Genomic DNA, 26,865 nt, shown 5'->3' on the forward strand with positions numbered 1-26,865 from the left:
GAAATAAAGAACTACCAACAACGATTTTAACATTTGTCGCTTAGAATACCAGTTTTCACTGCTTGCGTCAATTCAGTCAAGTCACAGTTACCTTAAATCCACTAGGTTTTTAACGAGACGAGAGGAATACATAAAACGCTCACCACTATATCAAGCGCCTGCTAATTAGAAATTACACGCACAGTGCGGTTTCTTTATTGCAAGGGCAGAATTATGACATGGTTCCAACACATTCATCAGCGTTTGCGTCACGATTGCCGGCAGAATACTAACACGACCTAACTTTGTGTCCTCTGCTTATTGTGATCAGCAACTGCTCCAATTATAACTCAGTCGCTGAATCATTTTCTTTTTTACAATGCAAATTTTATAGCTCAATGACAGTTTTAGTAATTTCTTATGGAAACACGAAGTAAATTGTCGCCGAGTGCTCATGCGCTGAGGGCGACGCCCCGCATGCGAAGAGATTGTCGATTATTTTTTTTAATTCTTAATTATTTGTTCTCAGCCGTTTCAAAGTCGAATGATCACTATGGAAAATTTATTTATTTATTTATTTTTTTATTTTTATTTTTTTTTTTGGGGGGGGGTTACATTTGTATGAAGACATTATACGGGTCACGCACTTCACTCACTCCTATACGGTTCAAGAATCTACCTCCACCCCCACCCCCCTCCAACTCTGTTGTTCTACATATATGGAAAAAATATGTACGAGTGAAAATATAGATAACAAAGTAACGCGTTTGTGTAAATAAAATGCACTTGATCACCATTACATTAGATAAAACTGCAGCGATCAAATTCACCAATATTTCCCTTTACCTTTTCATCAAAATTTTAATTTCTCTTTTTGATCGAAGCCGTTGCCACTTCTGCACAGTGTTCTTAGTGGTTGACAGATGACATTATTACTATTTCTGACTAATATAAGCAGCTCCGTTTAAAACAAACAGGGCAGGAGCTGGACCTTATGCGTCTATAAATAACGTGATAAATTGATAAAGCATTTAAGACAGAAGCTCTCTGGTGCCAATTAATATATGGCTGATGATCAAGTGTTATAGAAAATGGTCGTAAAGCAACAAAACAACAGCACTCGACTATTCCAAGGATAAAAGTTGCTATTATTTTCTAGTCTGATCGGTGTTTTACACCTGTTTACTCCAAGATACAAGTCACGATATACACATAATTCTTTGATCTAAACCGCCCACATCGCACTTGGTGCCGGTTACATTTAAGCTCTTAAAATGCGTATTTCAATTGCATGGCATTAAGAATACAAAACACCTGAAATAGAAAGTCAAAAACGAGTAAAACACGTGCAAGCAACCCCGTGTAGTCATCATGTCAACTATGATAACAACACTATTCAATTTTCAATACCCTTCATTATTACCTTTTCAATGAGGAGTTTGTTTTCTTTTTAACAAATATCCTTAAAATCTCGTCTTTACAGTAACGTTTCATGTCCCAATTAGCAAGGTGAAGATCGTCATCGAATACAGGATAAATAACAATGTACAATGATGTTATCCACAGATGGGAAAACATCCTACGGCGTTAAAAGCTTAAAGGAGCAACAGCATTTTTGAGATTCAGTTTCACTTAATTTGTCGAACCAGGAAGTTAATTTGGTGCGAAGACTTTCTCACCAGTGTTCAGATGACTCGTTGAACTATAAGACAACACATAATCTTCAAAGACATTCAAAAGAAAATACAAATAGTTTGATCAATGAAAAACTAATGAAGATTTCAGATCATGAGTTGCTTTTACAATCTTGCTCAATTCTTTCTTTCTTAACAAATGCACAACTAATAAGTGATGTAGAGTATTTAATTATAAGTAAACTACTAAAACCATGCAGTATGTTACTATGGACATTTTAATGCCAACTATTAATTGCTTACTTAATTTTCTTTGCTAAACAATGTACAGTATTACATTAAATTCTTATGGGAACACATACACTAACTTTCTTTGAAAGTGAATTATTGCCATAGCTACTCATATTTTAATGACAATGTAACATTTGCAGCATTCCAAGTAATATATATATATATATATATATATATATATATATATATATATATATAGTATGTATGGGAAGGTTTATATCAAACCAACAGAAATCAATATTAACAACACCCTACACAGAACAACTTCTGCAATGGTTAACATGTTTGAACAACTACATAACAAGATCTTCATGTTTGGTAATCTTCACTAAATTCTAACAGAACACATAAACACATTCACATTGGTTATACATATACATGCACTTCTTTACATGATCATGAACACTTCTGGAAGGGGTTAGTTCTACAGGCAAATCTCTCTATTCAGTTCTTAAAGAAACTGCATGTGGACTTTCATCATGTAGCGATTGTGTACATAAAATCACTTACAAATCATATTCTCTCTATTTTATCTATCACTTGAGGGGAAAAAATCTTCAAGTGAACAATTTTTCTCCTGATATTCTCTTGAGAAAAACACCACAAGGTGGTGTGTGACCAAGACAAGCCAAAATGAAAGCCAGCTTCAATGATGCTTCAAAACAGAGGAGGTGCTGTGTAACATTCAATATGGCACTCTCTTCAACATTAGCCCGACAGCAGGCTAGTTTCAGTTTTTTTTTTACTTCCAAAGACAGATTTCTACATCCACCTTTTGTTATTGGCTATTCTATGCTAATGAAAATACAACATCTTTTTGCATGATTTATTAAAAGATACTGATATATTTGGTTGGTAAACTGAATACACTTCACTGATATATTCATTTTACTAAAAATTTAAGATTGATTTCGACAGAGTACTGCAATTCTGACACACAGTGTGATCTTGCACAACACATACAAAAGGAACAGACCTTAGAGTACATTCTACAATCACTTCATTTCCTTTTAGAAAAAATTGGCTTTAACTTAAAAATATATAACATTCCCAGATGGCAACATATGATGCTTTAATGTTGACAAAATAAAATGGAGTGAATTTACATGGAACAAAATGAAATTTGAGATTTCTAGTGCAATTTGAAATTTAAATCAATTTTGAGCATACTTTTGAATGGGGAAAGTCTCCTTGGCTGGCAGCTGAGAGGAGAGATCTTGTGGGAGACGTTCGTGTTCTTAAAGCTTTAAATTTTGAGCATTGCAATAATATGTACAACTTACTTAACTTCTTGAATGGAAGCAATAAGTATGTAAATGAATCCTTGGGTGACAGTCTGGGACTCGGAGATCGTGAAGAATATAGATTCCAATAGTCAATCCTGTTCAAATAGTGATGTGCAGGTTATCAGACCAATGAAAGTCCATTTTTATCCATGAAATATTTCAGTTTATACTTTCAGTTGATAGGAGTGAATGTTTTGGTGCCATTAACCCAGTCTCACATGATGGACCAGACTAACCTTACAATATAGGCTGGCTTCAAGGTGGACTTTCCCACAGGACCAAGGCTTGTCACAAGAATGTTTGCCACAGGACCAAGGCTTGTCACAAGACTGATGTTTGCCACAGGACCAAGGCTTGTCACGAGACTGATGTTTGCCACAGGACCAAGTCTTGTCACTAGACTGATGTTTGCCACAGGACCAAGGCTTGTCAATGGACTGATTTCTGCCACAGGACCGAGGCTTGTCAATGGACTGATGCTTGCCACTGGCTGAGCTTTTGCCATGGAACCAAGTCTTGCCAGAGAGGCTTGTCTTGCCATCGGACTCAAGTCTCACCATTGGACCAAGGTTCAAGAAAGGATCAAGTCTTGTCACTGAACAAAGTTTCGCCACAGGACCAAGTCACACCACTGGACAACATTTAACCACATGACCAAGGTTTGTCAAAAAATCAAATCCTGTCAAAGAAGTTACTTTGGCAGTACGACTCAATGTTCACTGTAAAACTGTCGAACACTTAACTGTCTTCACAATACCCCAAGAATCTTGAATTTCGACTCTCATTCTATGGACGTATTCCCTGTGGTCCTTGCCACAGTGCCTGGCTATAGGGCCCTGATGCTGCATAGTTAACTTGATCACTTTGTTGTTTTCCCATTATGAACATCTGAAAAGAAAGGAAATGCAAATTACAACCTAAACTTAAAAGATGATTTAAATTTTTTTTAAATAATTTACTTTTTTAATCTAAAATGGCAAAGAACTTGAAGCAACCTACCAGCATCAAAAGTCATCTCCACAATCACATTTAGACTATTTAAGACATAGTAGACGTAGCAACTTCCATTTCAAGTAACTCTCATAAAAAAAAGGAATTTGTATGAAGATTTTATGATAAAACAAGAAAAAGAAAGAAAGCAGTCTTAAAATTAAAATAAATTAGTCTTAAGATAAAGGATGTGAAAACGGAAAAATAGTAATCTTTCCACAAATTTCCCCTTAACTTAAAAGAGTTCATCATTGATAGAATGTAAGCCCCAGATACCAACGGGTTCTTCTCTCAAAGGTAACTACAAAATCAGTGAAGCAATCATAAAGTAATTATCTAATCACAGCACTGCCTTCGTGGAGCCAGGGACGCAAGGGTGCACATGCTGGCTGACCAGAATCGAAAAGATGACACGTGCTCAGGTGTGAACTGGAGGGTCAGAGCAGTGCCCGCATTACAGAGGTGGAGAAAAGTGGTCCCAGAATTCATGCTGCAAGTTTGGCTCTGCCACATTATGAGAATTGATTTCTTACTTCCTACTTTAATGTTAGCCACCGCCAGAACCGGGAGTCAATACTAGGAGGCTTAAAGTACCCATACAACACCTCTCCTATGAACTTTTTTCCCTATTTCCCTCCACATCTGAAATTTTTCTTCACAACAGGGTTAATGCATTAAAATATGTTTTGTTTTTCTTCCCAATTAATTTGTTTTCTAATCAAAACCAGATTTTATGTTTTTAATCAAATGGTTATAAAACCAACTGGGTACTCCAATCAATAGTTGACAAGCACTTAAAATATCAAAATATTTCAGACAATTTCATTTACTTCTTTTGCTGCTCCGTCTTATAAAAAAAAACTTCTCATCTCATTTCCAGAAATATCCAGCAGCAAAGAGTCATTACCAAATATCCTTTCGTCGACATATGTGCAACCTTTTCACACCTAACTGAACTATTTCTTAATTTTCATTAAGAAATATCGAAGTCTAACTCAATGAACATTTTCTGTCAGCATCTGATTTATGTTTCGCTCCCATATCTATCATCATTTAACCTCAAGTCCTTAAATACCATCGTTTGATCTTGCCCGACTCACACATGTACATCCCTTTATTTAATTCCCTACAATTTCATTACAAAATATCACTGCATATTCTAATTTGATCAACTTTTTCATGATTCATGCTCATACGCTGGGTTCACTTAACCACCTCAATTGATCTTCAAGTCTGTCTACACGCGGCTGCTGATCTTCAAGGCCCCGGGCTGTGGAATAAAACTCATCAGGTTTCCAGTAATGGCTTAGTACATGTCAAGAAAATTGTGAAATGAAAAATAATATTCAATTGGGGGTAGGTTACACAGGTGTCTCATTGCATGGCCTGCAGCATTACTATACGAGGTTAAGCACCTAAAGATGGAGAGAGTCCTCTACACTGTTTCACAATGAGAGAACATGTTGTGAGGTTGATCATCAAGATCGGAGTCCTACAGTATAGTGTTACTGATAAATGGAAAGGCTTACACCTATAAGAGTTATTATTCTGGATAAATGTATTTGGTGCTCGCAATATTACACAGTAAAATATCACTGTTATCAATCTTAACAGCCTTCTGCCAAATGATCAATTCTTTAAAATATTTGACGTTCTTTCTAGATCATCAATAAGGCCACCATCAAAACTATACTAAAACCACTGTAATTCTTTTTGTAGGTTATTTTGCCACATAGTTTTCATACATATTATCTGAATATTCTTTCCAAAACAAGGCATTAATGGCAAGATCGCATGCACAGGCCATCAAATTATTCATTTCTTGCACTTTTACGGGAATTTTTCCCGAAGCATGATTTTTTCCGAGTACGAGCTAAAGATAAGAACCAAAGGTGTAAATTCCCAAATATTGTTTACATTTAGCTATCATGCAACTTGTGATACAGGATGACGCAGACTGTACTTTTCACACCTGCGGAGGGCCAATCTCTGGACACCTTAGACACACCTTATTAATGTGGTTCTATAAAAGGAGACTTAAAAGCTTTTTTCCATTAATACACTTCAAAATATTTTTAACAGGGAGAATATATCTCTTTTCACAGCAAGTTCCACATAGCACAATAGATACCATTGTGCAGAAAGCACTGGTCTATTTATATATGTTGTGTTCGGAGACATTTTAAGGTCTCGAGTACAGTGATTATTTACAAAATCATATTTCCCCACAATGTCTAATTATTCCCATTAACAATTATATAAATCTAGTTATTTCTGATTTTCAAAAGTAAGGTGAATTTGAGGTACTTTACTATTCGCTGTATTGTAAAAACAAACATGAAACTAAAGAAGTAACAGACTGAGAGATTTTATAACAGTGTTCATTTTGTTTTCTCAATAAATTTGTCAAGAAAAAAAAAATAGTGCAACAAATTCCCCTTTTCTATGTTGACATCATTATTTCATTTTTTTCCCTTTATCTTTTCAACTAAGAAGGCAGCAACTCCTGTAATTTAGGCACTTAATGTTTTGTCCTCAAACAAATGGAATTAAAATGAGCCATTAGTCCAAACAAGCTAATGTTAAAATGTTGATATTTCTAAGAAGCAACAAATGAGAAGTATGGGCCATGCCATTAACTTTTAGAGTAGACCATGAAGCTGTGACAAAATTTCAATGCAAAACAAAATTAAGGTCACTAATCGACAGAAAGCATTTCTATGAATACCGTATGAGAACCCAACTGGGCCGTACTTAGTCTAACGAGTTATTACGCCAATGGTAATTGAGAGAAAGATGCACATAAAAATCCAGCTGACCTAACACCTCTGATTTTTAAGTTCAAATTACTTGTAGGAAATGCTAGTTTCACACTTTGCCTGAATAATTTCATGAATCTGAAATTGCGTTTTCGGTATTCTGTCGATATCTCCAAGTGTCCCCTCTCCTTTACTGGGGGTTCACAATGGCTTATTCATTCAAAACTCAGCAACAATTCAACCACATAGTTCATTATAAAGCAATTACCACTTGACAAAAATATGTGATGTATGCCATAAAGGCATTAATATTCATATGCCATTAACTTTGATCTCTGGTGAGGAATTAAGGGAAATAAATGGGGGCTGGAGCATACCCTGTTTGCGCACCTTGGACAGCAGGTGTTTGGCGCACAGCCGCCTAGCAGACGTTAATGTCTTGTTTGACACTGAAAATATTGTGACAACAAATGTTTGATTTTAAAAGGGAGCAAACCCCTGGGATAGAGTGCTAGGTACCATCTGAGAAGAATAGTCTCCTAAAGAAGAAAGATATGCTTCATTCAGCAAATAACAGAACTGGAAATAAAATATACACCAATTGTACATTATGAAATGCAATTTATTTTTTAGATGGCTTGGCTTTTCTGGGAAAAATAATTTATTTTCACATATTACAAGTATTTTGTTTAAAAGATGATGAAAAAGTTCCTGTAAGATCACTGGATCTTCGGTATGTCCTGAAGGATTCCAGGTTGTAGGAAAAAGGTAGGATGAAATGGCTCAGTGGCCTTACAGCAGAGGCTGGGGCCTCGCTTAAGACAGAAAACTGCCTAGAAAAAAGTTTTTCCATGTAAAGCAAAAAAAAAAAAAGTTAGAGAATTTTAAAGTTGCTGTCAGAGAAATCGGGTGTTAACATTCCCATCACCATTTTATTTTTTGTCTCAAATCAAAATTCTGTGCCCGTGACTACTACATAACATAATTTGCAATTAATAGTCTGTGTTGCAGTTTATTGTCTGCGTTACAGTTTAAAGTCCTGAGTTACAGTGGATTCCAATGTGTTTGCAGTGAGTAAGTTGCCTAATTGTCTCTGTAGCATGACGGCTAATGACATGGTGCATCAGTGCAGACCCATCTATGCACAGAAATGTTCCCAAAAAATCTTACCTAATTACTAAAAATACAACATTGGAATTCAAGGGACAATACATTATCTAATACAGATGTTTGAAGATAAATCTACTAAAAGTGCTACTAAAAGTATGCGTATGCAAATCAAATGTAATTCATTAATCACGTTAACCTCCCCCCTCCCCCCATGCGTATTGTGCCGTCAGCCCCCCATTACCCATTTCAAAATATTTGTACCTCCAATAACTCCCAAAGCTACCTATCAAATATATGCTGAACAGTTTGTCTGACTCTCCCATGGCACAAGGTAGTAACTCAATTCCACTTTAAAAACCCCAAGCAGATCTTTACAATGAATGCATTCCATGACATCTCCGGACAAATTACCCCATTTGGACGAACCCTGATAAAGCGTACCTTTCAACACTAAAAGCCAGTTTTAAAATGAAGATGATTGAGAAATAATGGCCAATGCACCATGACTATAGATTTTTATCACATTCACTTAAAGCTATTTCTGTCCATTACTGGATCATCTTCCATCATCCTATTCCAAGATGGAACCAAGGTGTTGATTGGGTACTGATAGCATGGAAATGGGTCACACTTAGTGATTGGACAACTTCTGTATTATGTCTTTGGGCAAAATTTTGGGTTTCAGCAAATATGGAAAAAATATATATATGTATATAACTAAATAAGTTTTATCTTAAAAGAAGACTGTCTACACCATCTGGAACAACAAATTTTAGTCTTTACCATCTTAGCTAAAACCTTGTCATTTCTAAATTTAAAAAAATTCAAAGCAAATCAATAAATTCACCAAACAATTCTCTTGGTAGCTTAGATGTCTCCCTTGCACACACACACACACACACACACACACACACACACAGAAAAAAAATTATGCTTGAATTGCCAAATCCTATTAACAATGTCAGGATTAATTTGCCCAGGTAAATCAATAACATAAACAATCCTGGCACAGGTCATACCTAGATCTTTACTAAAAAAATAATAAAAAAATGAGGAGAAAAAAAAGAGTATTAAGTTCCGGAACCACTTAAAAAGACACTAATTCGTTTACAACCATAATGCCCATAATAAAATTATAAATTATCATTTATCAAAGGCACCCCACATGAAAAGGAAAATTTAATTACATCCTTACATATTTACCTTTTAAATTGTTCCTTTGAAGAGTGGGAGAAGGTGTGTCAGCACATGCCTTTAAATAAGCACTAGCTCAAATGAAAGATAAACCTGTCATAAAAGAATTTCATAAACACTGTGACAGATTTCACAGCCAACTTACTATGTCCCACTGCAAAATGAAATAGGGAAACATAAACAGCAATATAATATGCCATAGTTGAGCCTGGGTTTAAGCTTTATAAGTATTGACTGAGGTTATGCTTTCAAAGCTGAACCAAAACTAGAACTTAAAAAATCATTTTACTTCAAAAGATAAACAGACAAATAATAAATAAATAAAATATATGATTTGGATTGTTTGAATAAAGGAGTAAGAAAAGGCTCAGTGACCTTACAACAATCTATCTGGAGGGCGCTTGAGGTAGAAAACCACCAAGAAAAAAAAATCGGATTTCCGAATTAAATTGGGGAGAAAAAAATCACGTCTAATTTAAAGACAATAAAGAACGAAAGGTTACATATTGCTGAGCTTCTATGATTACATGACTTTTGTATTTCAGTTGATTACTACCCTAAAGTCACGCAAGTCACTGACACTTGGTCCGATTGTATCATGTCAGATGGGCATTAGGAACCCAAAGACGAGTTCACTTGACCCTTTCTGGCTTATCTGGAGACCTGATCTAGAAATAACTGTTATAGATGTGATATTTCACTTATTATTTTATACTGCACATCATTGGAAAGTTTGCTTTTCATTTTCAAATCAACAAAACAAATACTGAAGGGAAGGTCACCAAGTCTTTAGCAAAATGATGATGGAAAAAATAATAATAATAATAATAATAATAATAATAATAATAATAATAATAATGAACATTGAACTCGTAGAAACTTATCAAAATATAAACAATTTTTTCTTCTCTTAAACTGTTTCCTTAATACTCTATAGAAAAAGAGACAAAAATTTCATCACAACTCCCTGAACATATTTCAAAGACCACGCAGAATCTGTATTCCCTCTTTGCTGCAAAAGGTTATTATAATTCCAAGAACAACAAAAGGAAACCAGCCCTTTGCGCTAAAATCAACCGATAACTTGGACTCTCTCCAAATGTGCTAAAGACATAAAATCCCAAAGACTAATCCATCTGACCAATAATAAAATAACAAGACGCTTGATGCATTTCATTTGTCTTAATCTGCCAACTTGTTCTTATTCTTTATTCTCCAACATACAATCAGGGGAAAAAAGGGTTTCTAACAACAGTAGACCGACTTTCACATACATAAGTGAACAACTTTGATGAAACTCCCTTTTCCTGTATTTCATTTACTTCTACATTCTGGGCATCTTTTTCATTAGGAACTTCAAAACAAATAATACCAACAAAAATATTTCAATACCACAAGCCAAATAATTCCAGAAGACAAAAATTCAAACTTGTTTAGCCATAACCAAAAAGTTATGCCCTTTAATTTCATTAATTTTATTCAATTTCTTTGAAAAAATTTTAACCACCAAAGCCAGCACATATACATCCCGAACCTTTCCTAGAAAGGCAGCGGTCAGTACGGTTGCCATGGTTACCTCCGGTACCAAAGCCCCAGAAGCTAAGCTGCAATTATTAAAGAACATGTATTTCACAATCAAATTTGTTTGCTGTGACCTTTCAGATGGGAACCATTTAGACGGCATAAAACTAACAAGTTATACACTGGGCTCGCTACAGTGGTGTACATCCTAAATAAGAAGCAATTTCAAGAAGGAGTCTAAAAGATAATGGTGACAATTTAACCTCCTGTCGAGAAGTCTTTTAGAGCTGACTTGAACTCCTTGAGAAACTAAAAACCTCAAAATAGTCTTGTGCAAACAATCTCCCACTCCTAAATTTTCACTCCAGAGAGCAACTTAAGTTGGACACGGCTGAATAGCAAATTGTCCTCGATTTTTTTTTCTTTTTTTAAGTTTTCTATTTTATTTCAAAACAGGTTGGGAAACTTGAGAGTTGTACAAAAACTTCTGTTTTATATAACATAATCTGATCAATTAAAAGAAAATTTCTTTGAAAAAAAAGTGCATGTTTACATAAATTAGTCATAAACAAATTGAAATGGACTCTTTTTATGGTTCAGTTGTATCTCTTGAAATTATCATTATAAAGCACTGTAGCACTTTATAAAAAAATCTAAATGAGGACTATGTATAATGTCCTATTAACATGCTAATTCACCCCATGCCATTGTACCATTAATGTTTAATTTCCAGATAAACTGCTCACTTGTGTGAATTAATTGTTGCAAAACATAATTTTTCTGTGAACAACACCCCAAATTCACCTGCTGGTTTAACATTTCAGTTCCCTTCATCTGGGTTTACAATAGGAAAAAAAATGTATTTCTCAAATTTCAATTAATTCTTAAACAGCTGCCAATTATTTATTAATCAAACCCCCACTTTATAATAGACTTTTGTTCAGAGATAACATTCATGGGTAATTTGTTAACTGAGCATTTCCTTATAAACTTGTTCTAAATCTGTATTTTTGATTCTAGCAATTCAATACAAACAATTATCATTTATGTCAAAATGAGCACAAGGCATGAGAAACATGTAATAAGTGACACCCTTTACAATACGTTAATAAACAGTTACAAGTACAAAAAGAAGTGCTGCAAAAACCTGCTGTAGGTAAGACTTAATCGTACTCAGTCTTAACTCTTGAGCATGAGCATCCTCAAAGTCCTACACTGTTGGTAACCGTGGTGACAAGTGGATGCATGTACACTAAATCATAACAAACAGGTAACAACCAAAATTGCACAGGTGTATGAAACATGAAAAGACAACAAAACTACTTAGCGTTAATCATAAACATATTCCTGTGCGTTTGATCAAAGGGTGCTGTTTGACAAGTTTCATAACTTTCTCTTTGGCACAAGAACAACAAAGGCCCACACCGAGACATAAAGCCATAACTCAATGTAAAGAAACTTCAAAGGGCATCTGAACACCATGTTCTGGTTGTGAACCATAATCGAGTGGGGTGTCCGCAGCAATATTCCAGTACAGCTCCCAGTTTGATTCTAAGGGTGATTACCTCGAGCCTTACAAAACAGACATTTTGCTTGGTTCCATCTTAGACAAGTGATGTAATTTAGGCCAATTTAGATGCAGTCTTTCAGGGGCGAGCATGAACTTGACTGACTTAAAAAAAAAAAAAAAACAGAAAATTTAGTATGGAAAGGCATATTCCCTGCTCTCTCTCTCATCTCAAATATATGTATATGGAAGAACAGAAGGAGGTTCAGCATGCAAAGCTCAACTCAACATCTGTCTTCTTCAAGCAGGATTTCCACATAGAAAGATGACAAAATATTCATCAAGAGAAGACGGTCCGCACGGAGACTGGCATTTTATGACACAAAAAGATGGGTCTTCTTGCCTCACAATGGCTCTTTGAGAAACTACAAAGGGATAGAAACAATACCTGAAGCCTCAATTAATTCCTAATATATATGTATATGTTTCAGACGACTGAGAAATGAAAAAAATCTTGAATGAGACAGAGAAAATGAGAAAAGGTGAAGATCACAAGTGAACTTTTTTTTTACCGGTTAACCCCCTGATTTTCTCTCCTCGTGATTCGTTTTATAGTCTGTAATCGAAATACCAAATGAAAGTTCAATAAGTAAGAAATACCAGCTGATGTACTGTATTAGATCTTGCTACCTTAAACAAAGATATTCAATTACTGAATGCAACCAAAAAAAATAATAATAACAATAATCCCCTTCATACATTTCAAAATTATATCATATTCTTTTTAGTTTTGTTATTGATTCTTTCATTTTAGTTTACTCATTTATTTACAATCATTTTATCTTTTCAAAAGATCTTCGAATCTTTGTCAAATAAGTGATCTACTCCGTCCGCCTTTTCCTTCCAACATATCTCTATTGGACATAAAGCAGCAAGTGTTAAAACCTTTTTCTCAACACCCCCCCCGAACCTCTCCCCCCCCCCCCCCCTCCCCCGCAACATAACAAAATTCGACTCGGTCATTTTTCTATCTTTAAAAGACATTAAATTCTTTTTTTTTTAATTCAATAATTATATTTTCCAAACAACACGCTAGTCTGCACACTATTTTAAAGTTGAAAGTCTCTCTCTCTCTCCTCAGAGGTAGTCAGGGCAGGTTTTATCAGTCATGTCGTTGCTGTTGTGGACAGGTACAATTTGTCAGCGAGGCTCACCTTGCTGAATGGAACAGGCGAGAAGGTCAGATACCTATCTGTGTGAGGGGGCAACTTGTGGTGAGACAGCCATGCTACCTCACTGACACCTGGTGAGAGTTAAGTATATTAAATGCTGTTCTCCCCCCCCCCTCTCTCTCTCTCTCTCTCTCTCTCTCTCTCAGTATAACACTTCTTTTTCTAAAAGCTTTGTACTTAAACATTCACATTATCACTGGCCTATGAAACAAAACATGACAACATGTTTGTAAACTTGGATCCTGCAACATGAATCTATTCCACCTACAATGTATATAATTCAAGTGCGTATCCATTTCTACCAACATTCTCATTCACTGCTGCACACAGCAATATGTACACAAATCAATCACCAGCTCATACATTGTCTTAGCCATTCCAACTCAATCTGATTGCAAAAAAAAAATGTTATAAGTTATTAGATTCAATCAGGCTTTTCCTGTCTCTACTTGAGCAGTCATGTTACACAATAACAAATCAGCACTTGAAACTGCTTGAACCCCAAGACATCAGGCCGTACAAATTAATTAATCTCTGCCATTAATCACTTAATCAATTAAGCATTATGGTGGATAATTACACAACGGCTTTCCATAATCACACTCCAGAAGTCGTTAACAACACATTACACTGTGTTCAAGTCAGGGGGGTTAAACGCATGCCTACGGCTATCTACAATGAGGGGCCCATCTGTTCAAAACTGGAGATGGAAAGAAGAAGGGAGGAATGAAAAGAGAGAGAGAGAGTGAGTGGTGAGAGGGGAGAGAGGAGAGGGAGGAATGGTAGATAGGTAATGAAAGATAAGAAACTGAGAGAGGGTGAAGTAGAGACAGAGAGGGGAGGGAGAGACAGATGGGGAGGGGAGCAGAGTTGGAATAAAAACCTGATATTTGTCAGGCAAAAAAAAAAAAAAAAAAAAAAAAAAAAAACAATCAAATTCAAATGCCCCTTTAATGAGAGGAAAGAAAGCCCACTGAAAGAGAGTAATTGAATGAGATGACGTTTTCCTAAAATAAAAATAAAATGAAAAATTAGAGGTCAGGAATCAAACGAAAGGCATAGAGGGGTAGAAGAGACATCTGGCTGAAAGGAGTGGGGTGTCAGATCAGGTCACAGACCCATGTCCCGGGCATGAGACCAGCCCTCACTGAAAAAATAGGATTTACACGATTCACAGGATTTATGCGATTCACAAGAATGACCCAAATGATCCTGAAAAAGTCGGAATTCCGACAAAAGTCGGAAGTCTCATCAGTGATATCTCCACCCAAATCCTGTTCAACAATCAACATTTTCTACAGATCTCAACATAAACCAGCAAGTCAACAGAAGGTGCTTCACAAATTGAAACTATTAAAGTTCAAGTTGAGTCTTTTTGGCAAAGTGGAAATTTGTAAAACATTTAAAATTGAAAATGTGCACCGTGTTTGAACACAAATATACAAGTGTAAGCTGTGAAGGAAATGTGTACTTGAACCTGAAAATGCCAGGTAAATATTTCCATGTAACTTATCTGCCAAGTTGCAGTAAGAATACTATTTTTCTTCAGGAAATCATCACTTGAAAGGTGTGATTCCTGTTTGGAAAAAGATTTTTCTAATTGAAAAAAATAAAGGTTTGAAAATGGAATAATTAAAACCATAATTGCATATTATGACATATAACTGAGTAATAATAAATAAACATTATAAATGATTCATCTCCTTCTTTACATAAGTTGGAGAGAGAGAGAGAGAGAGAGAGAGAGAGAGAGAGAGAGAGAGAGAGAGAGAGAGAGAGAGAGAGAATGGAGGGGGTACGTTAAACCAACTTTTATCGTAGAAAGGGATTCTATTTCAAAATAAAACTGACTACTTACCTTGGATTTCAAGTGTCTTACTGCCATCTAGATGTCAGTTCTTGTCGGCACCGCTGTGCTTGTCTTTTCCTGAAAGAGTCAAGTAAGTCAGCGCACCTTGTAGTCAGGTACAAGTTGTTTAAACACTGCTGTCTACAGTACACAGATTATGGCATTTGTAAATTTAAAGAAAACTTTATCAATTTTTTAAATAAATGGTTACAAATATTAGACTATTTCAGATATAAAGCAGTTAAATTCCAATTATATAACCAGTTAAACAAATATGATATTGAATAAATTACTACTCTGATTAACTAAAAACATCATCATCATCTTCAAAACTTATGTATCCTACAATGTTTTCAAATCACTTTTTCAGTCACTTTTTCGTCATCAATCGCTCACTGTATCAAAAAATCTCAATATCAAGTTATTCAGTCAAATTTCACAGAATTTTTTCCTCTTACACCTTATATCAAACATGACACAATCCCACACAAGAACAGAATATTTTGCTTTATTTATTTATTTATTTATTTATATTTGTGGTTGCTCCACTGCTCAACATGTTAACCAGGAGACCCAATGCTGTTACAAACAACCCACAACCCGCCTCAACAGACCGCACCAGAAACGATCTTTGTCAAGTTAAGGGCCCTTATCACAATCAAGTGGGTGTACACACAACATGTATGTACAAAACACTTTAATTTCATGTAAAGTTAACAGCCTGGTTACCCGTAGTATTCACACCATTTTTTTTTTAATTTTCCCTCAAATAAAGGAGATATGCCAACAGGTATCATATAGGCCACAATTGCTTGTTGGCATCCATTCACAATGAAACAGATGCAATACAAATGAACAAAGTGTGAAAGCAGCAATCATGTCACATGCAAATTCACACAAGAAATAAACTTAGTGACAATCCAAAGTTTTGTGGTCAGTGTGACTCATCAACATGGTAATAAGGCAGACAGCAGACTCATTTTTCTTCCCGTTTTGTCCTCGTCTGCCATGACATTTCAGGGCCAAGGAGGACACCTGTAAGGACAGCCAGGATTTGATCATTTTTCAAGAAAGATAATGGATATAAAGAAATTAGTGTAAAACAAAGTGAAAAAAATTCTGAAAAAAAAAGCATTTTCTTCTAATGCTTAATGATTATTTTGAAAGTCTAAAATGTAAAAGAATTACATAAACCAATTTACCTACAATTAAGGGAAATATGAAAGACAAAGAATAATGGATACTGTATTTTCATTTTCAAATTTTGTATCCAGTTATTCAGACTGATAGCTTTAGTTTTGAAGAAAGAGCACCACATTAGCAATTGCAAGCAAAACAAAATATGAAATTCAGTTTCAGAAAAAAATGGCTTTCAAACCCGATGAGATACTGGCATGAGGTAACAAATTCTACTTTTTCTCTCCAGAATATCAAAAAAAACATGTACTGTTAGTCAATGTTGAGTTTCACAGAATGTAGTCAAACAGTAAACATATGGCAATTGTCTGGTGTGTGTGTGCGTGCATGCGTGGGCATGTGCATTCTACAACAAACAGCGGGAAATGACACAAGTTTGTGGGCTGTAGACATGTATAAAGAAAGACAATACAAGAGAACACAAGTAAAACCTACTAAGAGAATGAATGTGCCCACACAGATGGTCAAGAAGGACATCTCAGTAACATATTTTTTGTTTTGGCTAACTTACATTTCAACAAAGGTAATGACAGATTTAAAGTATGATAAATACTTGATTTATCAAACAAATATATTCATCATGAGCATTTCATAAAATTCTGTAAGTCAATGTGAGATTGGTAGGTTAGCTTTTTTAAAATGGCTTTACCCCCAGTTACGGCCTCTAGCTTGCAGGAACGCTAACAGAAAGAGAACAAGCAAAGGTTCATGTTCCACTGCTGCTTACTTTTCATTTTTCAAGCTAAATGAATTATTTTGATCAAATTGAATTAGTTGGGCAGAGCGCATATGATGAACCCTATAGCCTCCGTGTCTACCAGGAATTCTGAAATGTCTTGAGACCGAGTTATTGGGAATTACCCCTAATTGCAATTCATACAAGAGCAGAAAGGTGTCCCACTCCATCAGCACAGTATGCCGGACCCCTAATCATATTGGCCACTTTGTTCCATCTCAGAGGTACATCTGAGATATAATTTAATATTTCTCCATAAGGATACCTTAAGAACTTCAGTTAGGCAATACAAATAGTCCATTAGCCAGCCATCATTATGGGGACTCGTGGGATTGCTCAGTGCAGTGAAGGAGATGGAGAGTATGGATCTCACACTGAAAATTATTTCAAAATGAATTCCACCATCCATCAAGAGCAGACGGAATCTTGGGACTTGTGGAACACTGTGTTGACATCCTTCATTATGGTCCATAAATGAAGGTTATCATTTCGCCAACTCTCCTGTGGACGGGTAAATAAGAAGTTTACAAGCCAGCCAGTGATTTTCTAATAAATTTGCTTGTTGTTCTATTCCTGGTAGAAATTGAACAATGTGCCATTAGATGATTCGGAAAATTGCTCTTCGTTAGCACAGTGAGACAATCTCTGTTTCAAACCAGAATCTGTGGGAGCCCAATAAACGCCCCATCTGTCCCAAATCAAAAAAAAAAAAAAAAAACTACTTTGGAATAGAATCACAAAAAATCACACCGGCCACAGAAAATTGGAAAAATTGTATAACTTAAAGAGCAGAGATGTTTTTCCACCCTTCTTCCAAATTGGCAATTTTGTGTCCTTGTATTATTGTTAATCTCTCTCTCTGATCAGCAAGCCCATCTCTGCTCAAGGCATCAACCCGCTGTTGAATTGACCAGCGAGTAGGGTGGCGACACCTAGCAAACTTGTGGAAGTGAGTAAAACACCCTTGTAGCATATATAGTTTGGATCTCTCAAAGTGGACGATTACAGACTATCAGATTATCACTAAAGTTTAGTATTCAATGTGAAAAGAAAGGCCAAGTTTTAGGGGAGAGCTGTCAAAATGGCAGATGTGAGTGGGCAACAAGGAGGGGCAAAGCACAGTACTTTCTTTTTTAAAAAATAAAATGTGTTGTTGTTTTTCTTTCTTTTTAAGATTAAAATCCATACTGTCAACTAAAAATACTGTTTCATACACTTCAGCCAAGTCATTTTTCTTAAAGCAATAAATTTCCTACATGACAAGTTCCCACGAATTTGGTCTGATTATTCTAAGAACAGTGCAGCAATGAAGGAGAAATATGAACCAAATTACATGTCTAGAAGTCAAAATTCAGACAATTAATTCACAGCTAATAATACCCAGAAAAGATCTAACAGAAAGTCATTAACTAAAACAGAAACAGGCAAGAGAAATGGGGACCATCCGGGACAGGGGGACAAGAGAGATTCACAGTTCATTAAATCCAATATTTTTTCTTCCTAGGCCCTTCAGAGTTATAACGAGAAAGGTTGGATTGAAACACCAGGCCTCTATTTTCTCTTTCTTTCTCCTTTGGAAGGAGAGAGTAGGAGTGTAATAATTTCAACCTTGCTGGAGACTTGCAGGGGTTGGGTCTTGAGCCATGTAAAGGTGACAGGTGAGGGCGAGGTGAGGAGGTGAACAAAAAAGCGGGGAGAAAACAGGTCGGCTAATTTGTCAGAATTACAAGCTGTATCCAGCTCCCATCTCAATCATGTAGGCATATCAATTTAAATCCCCTTTCTTTCTTCAAAGTGCATTAATTAATCAGCTTTGATTTCTTTGCTTTCAAATATATGTTGGCAAACAAACGACAAAGAAGAGCAGATAATTGCCCTCCCAAGGTCGCCCTTTTGTTTCTTTCTTTTAATTTGCATTTCTTTTGATCTTTGATTCAATTTGTTTATCACATCCTCTAACAGTTATGATTATTAACCCTGCCTGTTTTCTATGCCCTTACAGGATTTTTTCTTCACATTTATTTTGGTCTTAAGATTGACAACTCACAGACAGTTCAATTTCAAACAGTTAGTAAAATAAAACTGTAGCCCATGCCAATACTTCATATCAATTCCACACCCTTATCATCTCACAATTTCCCTCACAACCACACCCACCCTTATCATACAACCCACTCTCAAAACCATACCCACCCCTACCTTCCAACCCACTCTCTCTCACAACCACACCCACCCTTACCATCCAACCCACTCTCTATAACAACCACACCCACCCTTACCATCCAACCCACTCTCTCACAACCACACCCACCCTTACCATCCAACCCACTCTCTCACAACCACACCCACCCTTACCATCCAACCCACTCTCTATAACAACCACACCCACCCTTACCATCCAACCCACTCTCTATCACAACCACACCCACCCTTACCATCCAACCCACTCTCTATCCCAACCACACCCACCTTTACCATCCAACCCACTCTCTATCACAACCACACCCACCTTTACCATCCAACCCACTCTCTATCACAACCACACCCACCTTTACCATCCAACCCACTCTCTATCACAACCACACCCACCTTTACCATCCAACCCACTCTCTATCACAACCACACCCACCCTTACCATCCAACCCACTCTGTCTCACAGCCAATCCCCCACATAAAACATTACAAATGAGTCAACCATGTTTCAGTTAATCCCCCCATACACAACACAATATAGAAATTCTTCCATTTGGCCCCCCTCTCCCCCTTAGCCATAAACATACAGTGAATAATGTTCAATTTTTCTACTTTGTCTCCATCGATCAAACAGGCACGCGGGTAATGTGTCAATTAGTCTTATTATGACCGCCATGACGGTTGGTCCTGATGTCCTCCCCCTGCTGGCCCCAAACAAGGTTTTACTTTCAACCTTTTTGACATTTACAGAATCTGATATTATATTCCTCAGGAGGAGCCTGGCTAATAGAACGACTTGGAACTTATTGGCGAACAGGCAGCACAGCGTGTTGCTTGACACTGCGAGACTGCCACTCAGCAAATTTTATAATGCCTGCTGTTACTTTTATTGGCAATAGAAATAAACAGCTCCATTGTTTGGCAGCAAAATGGAATGGGAGGGAAAGTGCTGAATAAAAATCAATGTCTAGGGTTAGGTTTTATGTTCTGGTCAACATAACATATGGATAATAAAGGGAAGCAGGAAAGCAAACAAAAGATGATATACTTGTGTGCTACTTTTAACTGATGGTATTTGTAGCTTCTGGCAAAATAATCCTTAAAAATAAGCAATGACAGTAAGGCTTAAATGGTCAATGCAGTTAGTACAGGTCCATTATACGGTCATCTCTAATGATGATTTTCTGGTAACTTTTCTAATTGTGTCAACAGAGTAGAATCCCCTCCAAGAAAGTACCATATTTCCAACATAAGGAAGTGAAGAGAGGAGGAAGAGAAGTATGTGAGGGAGGAAGAGGAGGAGACGGAAGAAGAGGGAGTGAGGAGGAGGAAAAGGAAGAGTAGAGAGGATAGAGGAAGAAAAGGGAAGAGGAAGAGCAGGAAGTAGGAGGAGGAAGAGAAAGAAATAGAGGGAGAGGAGGAGGAAGAAGAAAAAGAACTCAGTCTGTGAGGTCCATAAGATGGGTATGAAGATGCTGAAAGGGCCATCATCAGGTCACATCATGCAGCAAAATTCCAGGAACAAAAACTTTGGAAATCAATACTGATAACCATGAGAAATTAACTTTGGTTTTTACTTTCCCTTTTCCAATAAAGACAATACGGACTTGGCGGATTAAACAGTTTTCTTGTTCTTGTCAAAACTGTTACTGAAACTTGACGGCCCCATGATTATTTCTTGTGCCCCCGAATGAGTATTCATAGTAATTGTCTATTCAGTGGTGGGGCCAGCAAGTATATCTGTACTCAAACAATTACCGCCTGGACAAATTGCGCTGGTGATACTGCTACAGGCAGCAGATGCTCTTCCAACACCAAGGCTCCAAAAATGTAAAGAAGCGAGAAATACCAGCCTAATTAAATGACAGAAATAAAACTAATCAACGAAAAGGTCATTCAACCATGTGGCAGTTTCTGTAGATTTTTTTTCTCTCCCATCTCGCATACCCAACTGATTTTTGGTTATGAAACTAACAAAATCATGCTTATTGGCCTGAGCACACTAGGGTCTGAGGTCTGTCTCTGTAAAATCCTTTGTTAGCACATCAACCAACATTGAAGGTGGCGAAAGGTCGTGCCCTTGTCAAGGCACGTGTTGCATACGTTGCGATACTGTCCAAGACAACACCTATACGAGCAAACTTATTAGAAGAAATAATGCAATTTAGCTTCTTGCTTATTCACCAGCAATGCCCATAAGTGTCATGTTGGACTATGGGGGATCCGGCCAGACAGACAGCTATTACTTGGGTGTGAAACTTAGACTGAAACTTAAAGGGCTATGTTAGGCAGCCTTGTGTGTGTGTGTATGTGTATGTGTATGTGTATGTGTGTGTGAGAGTGTGCGTGTGTGTGTGTTAGCTTGCACTTACAATAATATATATGCATGGACATGTTGTTCAGGTATGGTCAAAATTGTTGCCACTATAACTTACAAATGAGAAGTATAATTCGTTTCTGAAAAAATGAGGATTCAGAGCATTATATCGATAAATTCTGCTTACTTTATTCTACATTTATCTTTAATTAAATGAAAATGGCTTGATCTACTTTCGTAAACAAGACTAGACAAGATATGGATGAAAAGAAGGAGAGGAAGTAAAACATTATCCAACAAGGACTAGAAACCACAGACCTCTTTAAAGGTCAGACAATTTAATTTCTCTATACACAGAACTGCAGTTAATACTCAGACTATAATACAGGCCACATATATTCAATTCAGTTCAGTTTCAAATTATACACATATTCTAAACTTGCTGCTTTTCCCCCCTGTAATTTCATTGTTATCGACCTTACAACATTTTCACAGTTAGATCACCCTGTGAAAGAACTACCATAATCACCATCATATTGCAAGTTTATTAACTATTCTTATTTCTATACACAAAATTATGTGAAAACAATACTTGGAATAAATCTATAAAAAAATATTTATAAAAATAAAAAATACATATATATATATATATATGATCAAAAAATACATCTACCAGATGATTTCATTCTCAAATTCTCCTTCCCTACACAGGGTCGGCATTATTATTCCTCTCATATTTCCATTAATCTCGCAAATCACTTTTATCTGCTAAGTCTTTGACCTACCGACCTCGGCAATTGTGTTGAAATCATCAGTGATAGAGTGGAGGCAATTAGAATGGAGGAAAAAAACTCAAGTGTGGCTATTCAGTGCAAGAAGCCATAGAAAAGGTTATAAATATTGTGTCCATATACAAAAAACATGAGAATCAAAGAATTATGAAAGTTTTCACTGCCGTCTACTTGCTCAAAGACATTTTTCAACCTGTACTTGCCAGAAATGAAATAAAAATCAATGCCAAGTTTGATATTTACATAATATTATCAGTAGTAGGAGGTTAAGAGACTGTCCAACGCTGTCAATATCAAACTTAACAATTTCTGAATGCTAAGACAGTCCTCCACATTACACTTGTCTCAGACAAAAGAAAGTGATCTTGGGGGAAATAACCATGCCCTTTATTTTAATGAAAACAATAGGCTGAAAAGAATGTATTTATGGTTCAGTTCATGAACAAAAAACTTCAAAAGAGAATTTCACACTTTTATCTCTTTATTTTTGGAAAGCAATTTGAAAAAAAAAATATAGCTAAATGCCTGTCTCGAGAATGTTCTGGTTTTTTGAAAAAAAGAAAAGTTTCACGCAAAGTTGCACTTCATGCTTTCCCTACTAAAACATCCTATTGTTTACAGCTGTAAAATTAGAAAGAAAAAATTACAACAACTAAATGAAAGGAATACCCTTAATTATTGTCCTTTTGATGTCAATGGGAATTATGAAGAGTTATTATGAAAGAAAGGATACACCCAGCTTTACCAATGTCAGCCCGGAGTTGCAGCTGATGGCTGTTTTTTGAAAAAACATCCTACTCTGGGGTAGTGCTGGCAATTTTTTTCCCTTAGCCAAATCACTACTTTTTCATCACTTTTTTTCTCTAAATGGTTTGAATTTGACTTAAATACTGTCAAATCAACCCTATTTTGTTTAGCCAATTTAAGTTGGTTTTAGCATTTGGCTAAATTGGCAGGTGTTATCTACTCTGCATTATGTATAATCCACAATGTCACCCCCCACCATGGTACAGCCCTTTTACCACTCTTCATTAGTGAAACATAATTAACAGAAATTAAGAGGTCTTTTTACATATTTATGCAGGGTCCATCAACATTTACCATTTTCCCAATGAACAGCAAACTTAAATGTACCAGTCCAACTTGAGAGATAGACAACTTAATAACCTGGCTATTATGTGACAGAGTCACCTTAACTGAGCCCCCCCCCCCCCTCCCCCATTCTTCAACCCGCACTCAACACAGCCAATACATTAAGACAACAAAACAGCAGAAAGTGAACCTTTTGAAAGCTTGTGAAAGGGAGTAACCCCCCTGTACTTTAAGTACATGTTAGGACCTGTGAACGTGTATCGGTCCAGTTAAGTATACCGTTGGATGTGGCACGCCTTCTTAAAAGTATTTTCCTAAAACCCTAAGAGGAATTGTTGACAAATAGCCCCAGCCTCAACAACATGTCCCTTCATATGGAGCAGTAGTAGTGCTCCTATGGGGGGGGGGGTTTGTAGACGTCTTTGTTTAGCAACTTAAAAAATTTCTTGAAAAAAATTTTTCAGCTATATGAACAACAATATGATAAAGAAGAAAAATGGATAAAATTTATCCGTTTTTTTTAATTGAAAGAAATGAATCATTTTGAGCAATGGCAAAAAATGTCCATGCCACCAAAGGGCCAGCCTCTGTGACAAATAGACTTCAAAAATTAATTTTAGACATGCCCTGCTTCAAGTAACAGCTTACATCTCTTATGGCAAGGTTGACTAACAAGCTCTTCCTGTTAGCAAGACGCAGCATTGGAATAACTACTTAAATGATCTCCAGTTCAATCATCCAAATTCTTTGCTGAATACTCTACCAAAACATCTAAAAGGGGTTATTTTCGGTCTCTCTAGACAAAAAATAGATCATATCTCGCCCATTTAGTCCCTCCTGTCATATTGGATTTAACAAGCAGCAGACAGGCTATGGAAAACATTTGACTAGGCTTTGATAACTAATGATGATTTTCATCTGGTATTTTGGCAATGTGAAAAAGTCGCTGGCAGCCGTGCTTTTCCCCCCAGCTCGTGTATCACTAAATGGCTAACAACTAATTGACTTATCATATGCTGACATCTCGGGCTTCACTGCCGACATTTACAGGGGAAGCCAAGTGTAAATGTTGCCAGCACTAATTGATACATATATTGTCAGGTAAAACTAGGAGGTACGGAATGGCTGGCTGAGGGCACTGCTGACGCGAGAAATGTGGAATATTTCTGGTGTATGCAATATCTGGAAGATTTTTGGAGGAGTGATATACTTTATGGGTGGCGCCGTACAGACGTGCCTCGAAATTAGGGTGTCAGTGTGCCCGATTTCACACTTTAGTCAGGAACATGTTAGCAAACTGGCTCGTTATTCTTACTTCTTGCTCTGATTTTCCCCCTTCTTACATATATGGTAATACTCCCATCTGTGCAACTGAGAAATTCTTTTAATGTATAAATCACCAAGGAGATTAAGTGTCATTAAGGTCAATTACAGTGTACTCTAAAAGGCAATTAATGTTCTCTAAAAGTGTGTTAATATTGGAAATCACATCCCTTTTTAAAATCCATTATTCATAATAATGGAAAAGGAAATTAACCAACAACAGGGCCTCTGATAGGTTAAAAGTCATTAAATTGTTGCAGTGCACAATATGTCTCATTAAACAGGCCACTTACCAGTTTGTATAAATAATGAAAAAATTTTAACATCCTTTTTCTATACAAAGACATTCTTCAAACAGAACTAAAAAAGCTCTCTCTCTATCTATTATATAAAAAGAAAACCATTGAGCACATATTTTAACACTATTTATCAGTTATATAAAGTTGCATTATCTCAAAAAAAAGGAATTTGAAAGAAAACATTAAGAACATAAAGAACAGCTATTTGTTACATTCAATCACAAAAGCCAAATAAAATGTGTAGTTTTAGGAAACATTGAAACTAATGTACATATGTAAAACTAGCTATCTGTAATTGAATCAATCTCCAAACCAGGGAAACTCAGCCAGCTGTACCAAATTATAAAACAGGAAAAAAGGTTTAAAATTTTCTGGCAATGGAAACATTCAAAACATCTTCAGTGAAATGCATGAATGCACTTTTACATTTTTTTATCGGAAACTGAAGAAGCATTTGGCTACTGAATTTCTGACCTATGTCAATGCAAATATCAAGCACATGCCTTCTGTCAACAAAGACTGGCATATTTTCAAATCTGCTTCATGTGTTTTTAGGCAGAAAAAAAAAGAGTTCCTCAATATTTATTTATCCAGAAAGCATATTCCTTAGTTACTTGGGTAAAGCCAGAGGCAAGAGAAATATTTTGAAATGATTATCATTCTCTGATCAAATATCAGCAACTGAGAGGCAATTACCTTTCAGTGAAGGTGGAAACAGGCTGAAACCACCTCCATGGAGTCTGTTCCAAATTAATCCTAGGCAATATGAACTATCAAGTCAAAAAGGTCATGTTGTCCAATTAGAGAACATATGCAAGTCTAGAAGGGATGTCTGCCAAATCAGTTGGACACAGTAATGTCACCTGATATTGTTTGCTTAATTTCCACAGGTTACAAATTTAGTTTCTGAAAAACTCGAGTGAAAAAAGAAAGAAAATAATTCCGTCTTACTTGAGGGGCTGATATTGTTTTCTTTATCTACTAAGAGGAGAAAATTTAGTTTCACAAAAAGGTCTTCATCTAACTTGAGTTACTGCCTGGAAGTGACATGTGAAAGACACGGCGGAGAACCCACATGCAGCGAGGCAACTGCTAGAAACCAATCTTATTTGTCTTCAGTGCAAAACATGTTATGGAATATCCCAATAACAGCATAAGTGCAACCAACTCACTTGCTCTTTACTAGCTGACACCAGGGGTCTCCACGATGCAATACAATGAAGTTACTGCCACTGCTGCCATCTTTTGGAAAGAGATGGCATCAAACAGATACACACGGCTTGAGAGTTGGGATATTTTATCTCGAAAGACCAGATTGCTCTGTAAGACTTTCACATTTTATCATCTACATTTACAGCCAACAATTCCTTCATTCATTCTTAATCCTCTTTATAGTCACACAATTTTAGCTCTTGTTCTCGGTCTAAACAGAAAGCCCCACAAACTTTACAGTTAAAGGTGGGTAGTAATTCTATACAGTGTCTTGTGATGTCAATAATAAGACACCATTTACCAGCACACAATACTTTTTTTTTACTTGTTATTAATTCCCATAGGAATATTTT

General features: G+C 36.3%; 1 protein-coding gene across 7 annotated transcripts in view; it reads right to left on the bottom strand.

Annotated features, from left to right (window-relative positions):
- Positions 1–1,106: 1,106 nt before the first annotated feature.
- The window catches only part of LOC106163151 (uncharacterized), a 32,923-nt gene continuing 7,164 nt past the window's right edge, over positions 1,107–26,865 (bottom strand). For 3 of the 7 annotated variants that reach the window (XM_087010858.1, XM_087010856.1, XM_087010857.1), the window contains exons 7-8: positions 15,362–15,457; positions 1,107–4,078 (exon numbers count right to left, since the gene is read on the bottom strand). In XM_087010858.1, the coding sequence (XP_086866984.1) occupies positions 15,396–15,457 (62 nt within the window). In that variant the 3' untranslated portion in view covers positions 1,107–4,078; positions 15,362–15,395. Of the gene's footprint in view, positions 4,079–4,189; positions 12,437–15,361; positions 15,458–15,811; positions 16,388–26,865 lie in introns of those variants that run through there. The other 4 variants (XR_015333883.1, XR_015333882.1, XM_087010861.1 and 1 more) reach the window with 4 other exon arrangements.

This window comes from Lingula anatina, chromosome 4 (genome assembly GCF_051362555.1).
Source record: "Lingula anatina isolate TDL-2025a chromosome 4, LinAna3.0, whole genome shotgun sequence".
Taxonomy (NCBI): Eukaryota; Metazoa; Brachiopoda; class Lingulata; order Lingulida; family Lingulidae; genus Lingula; species Lingula anatina.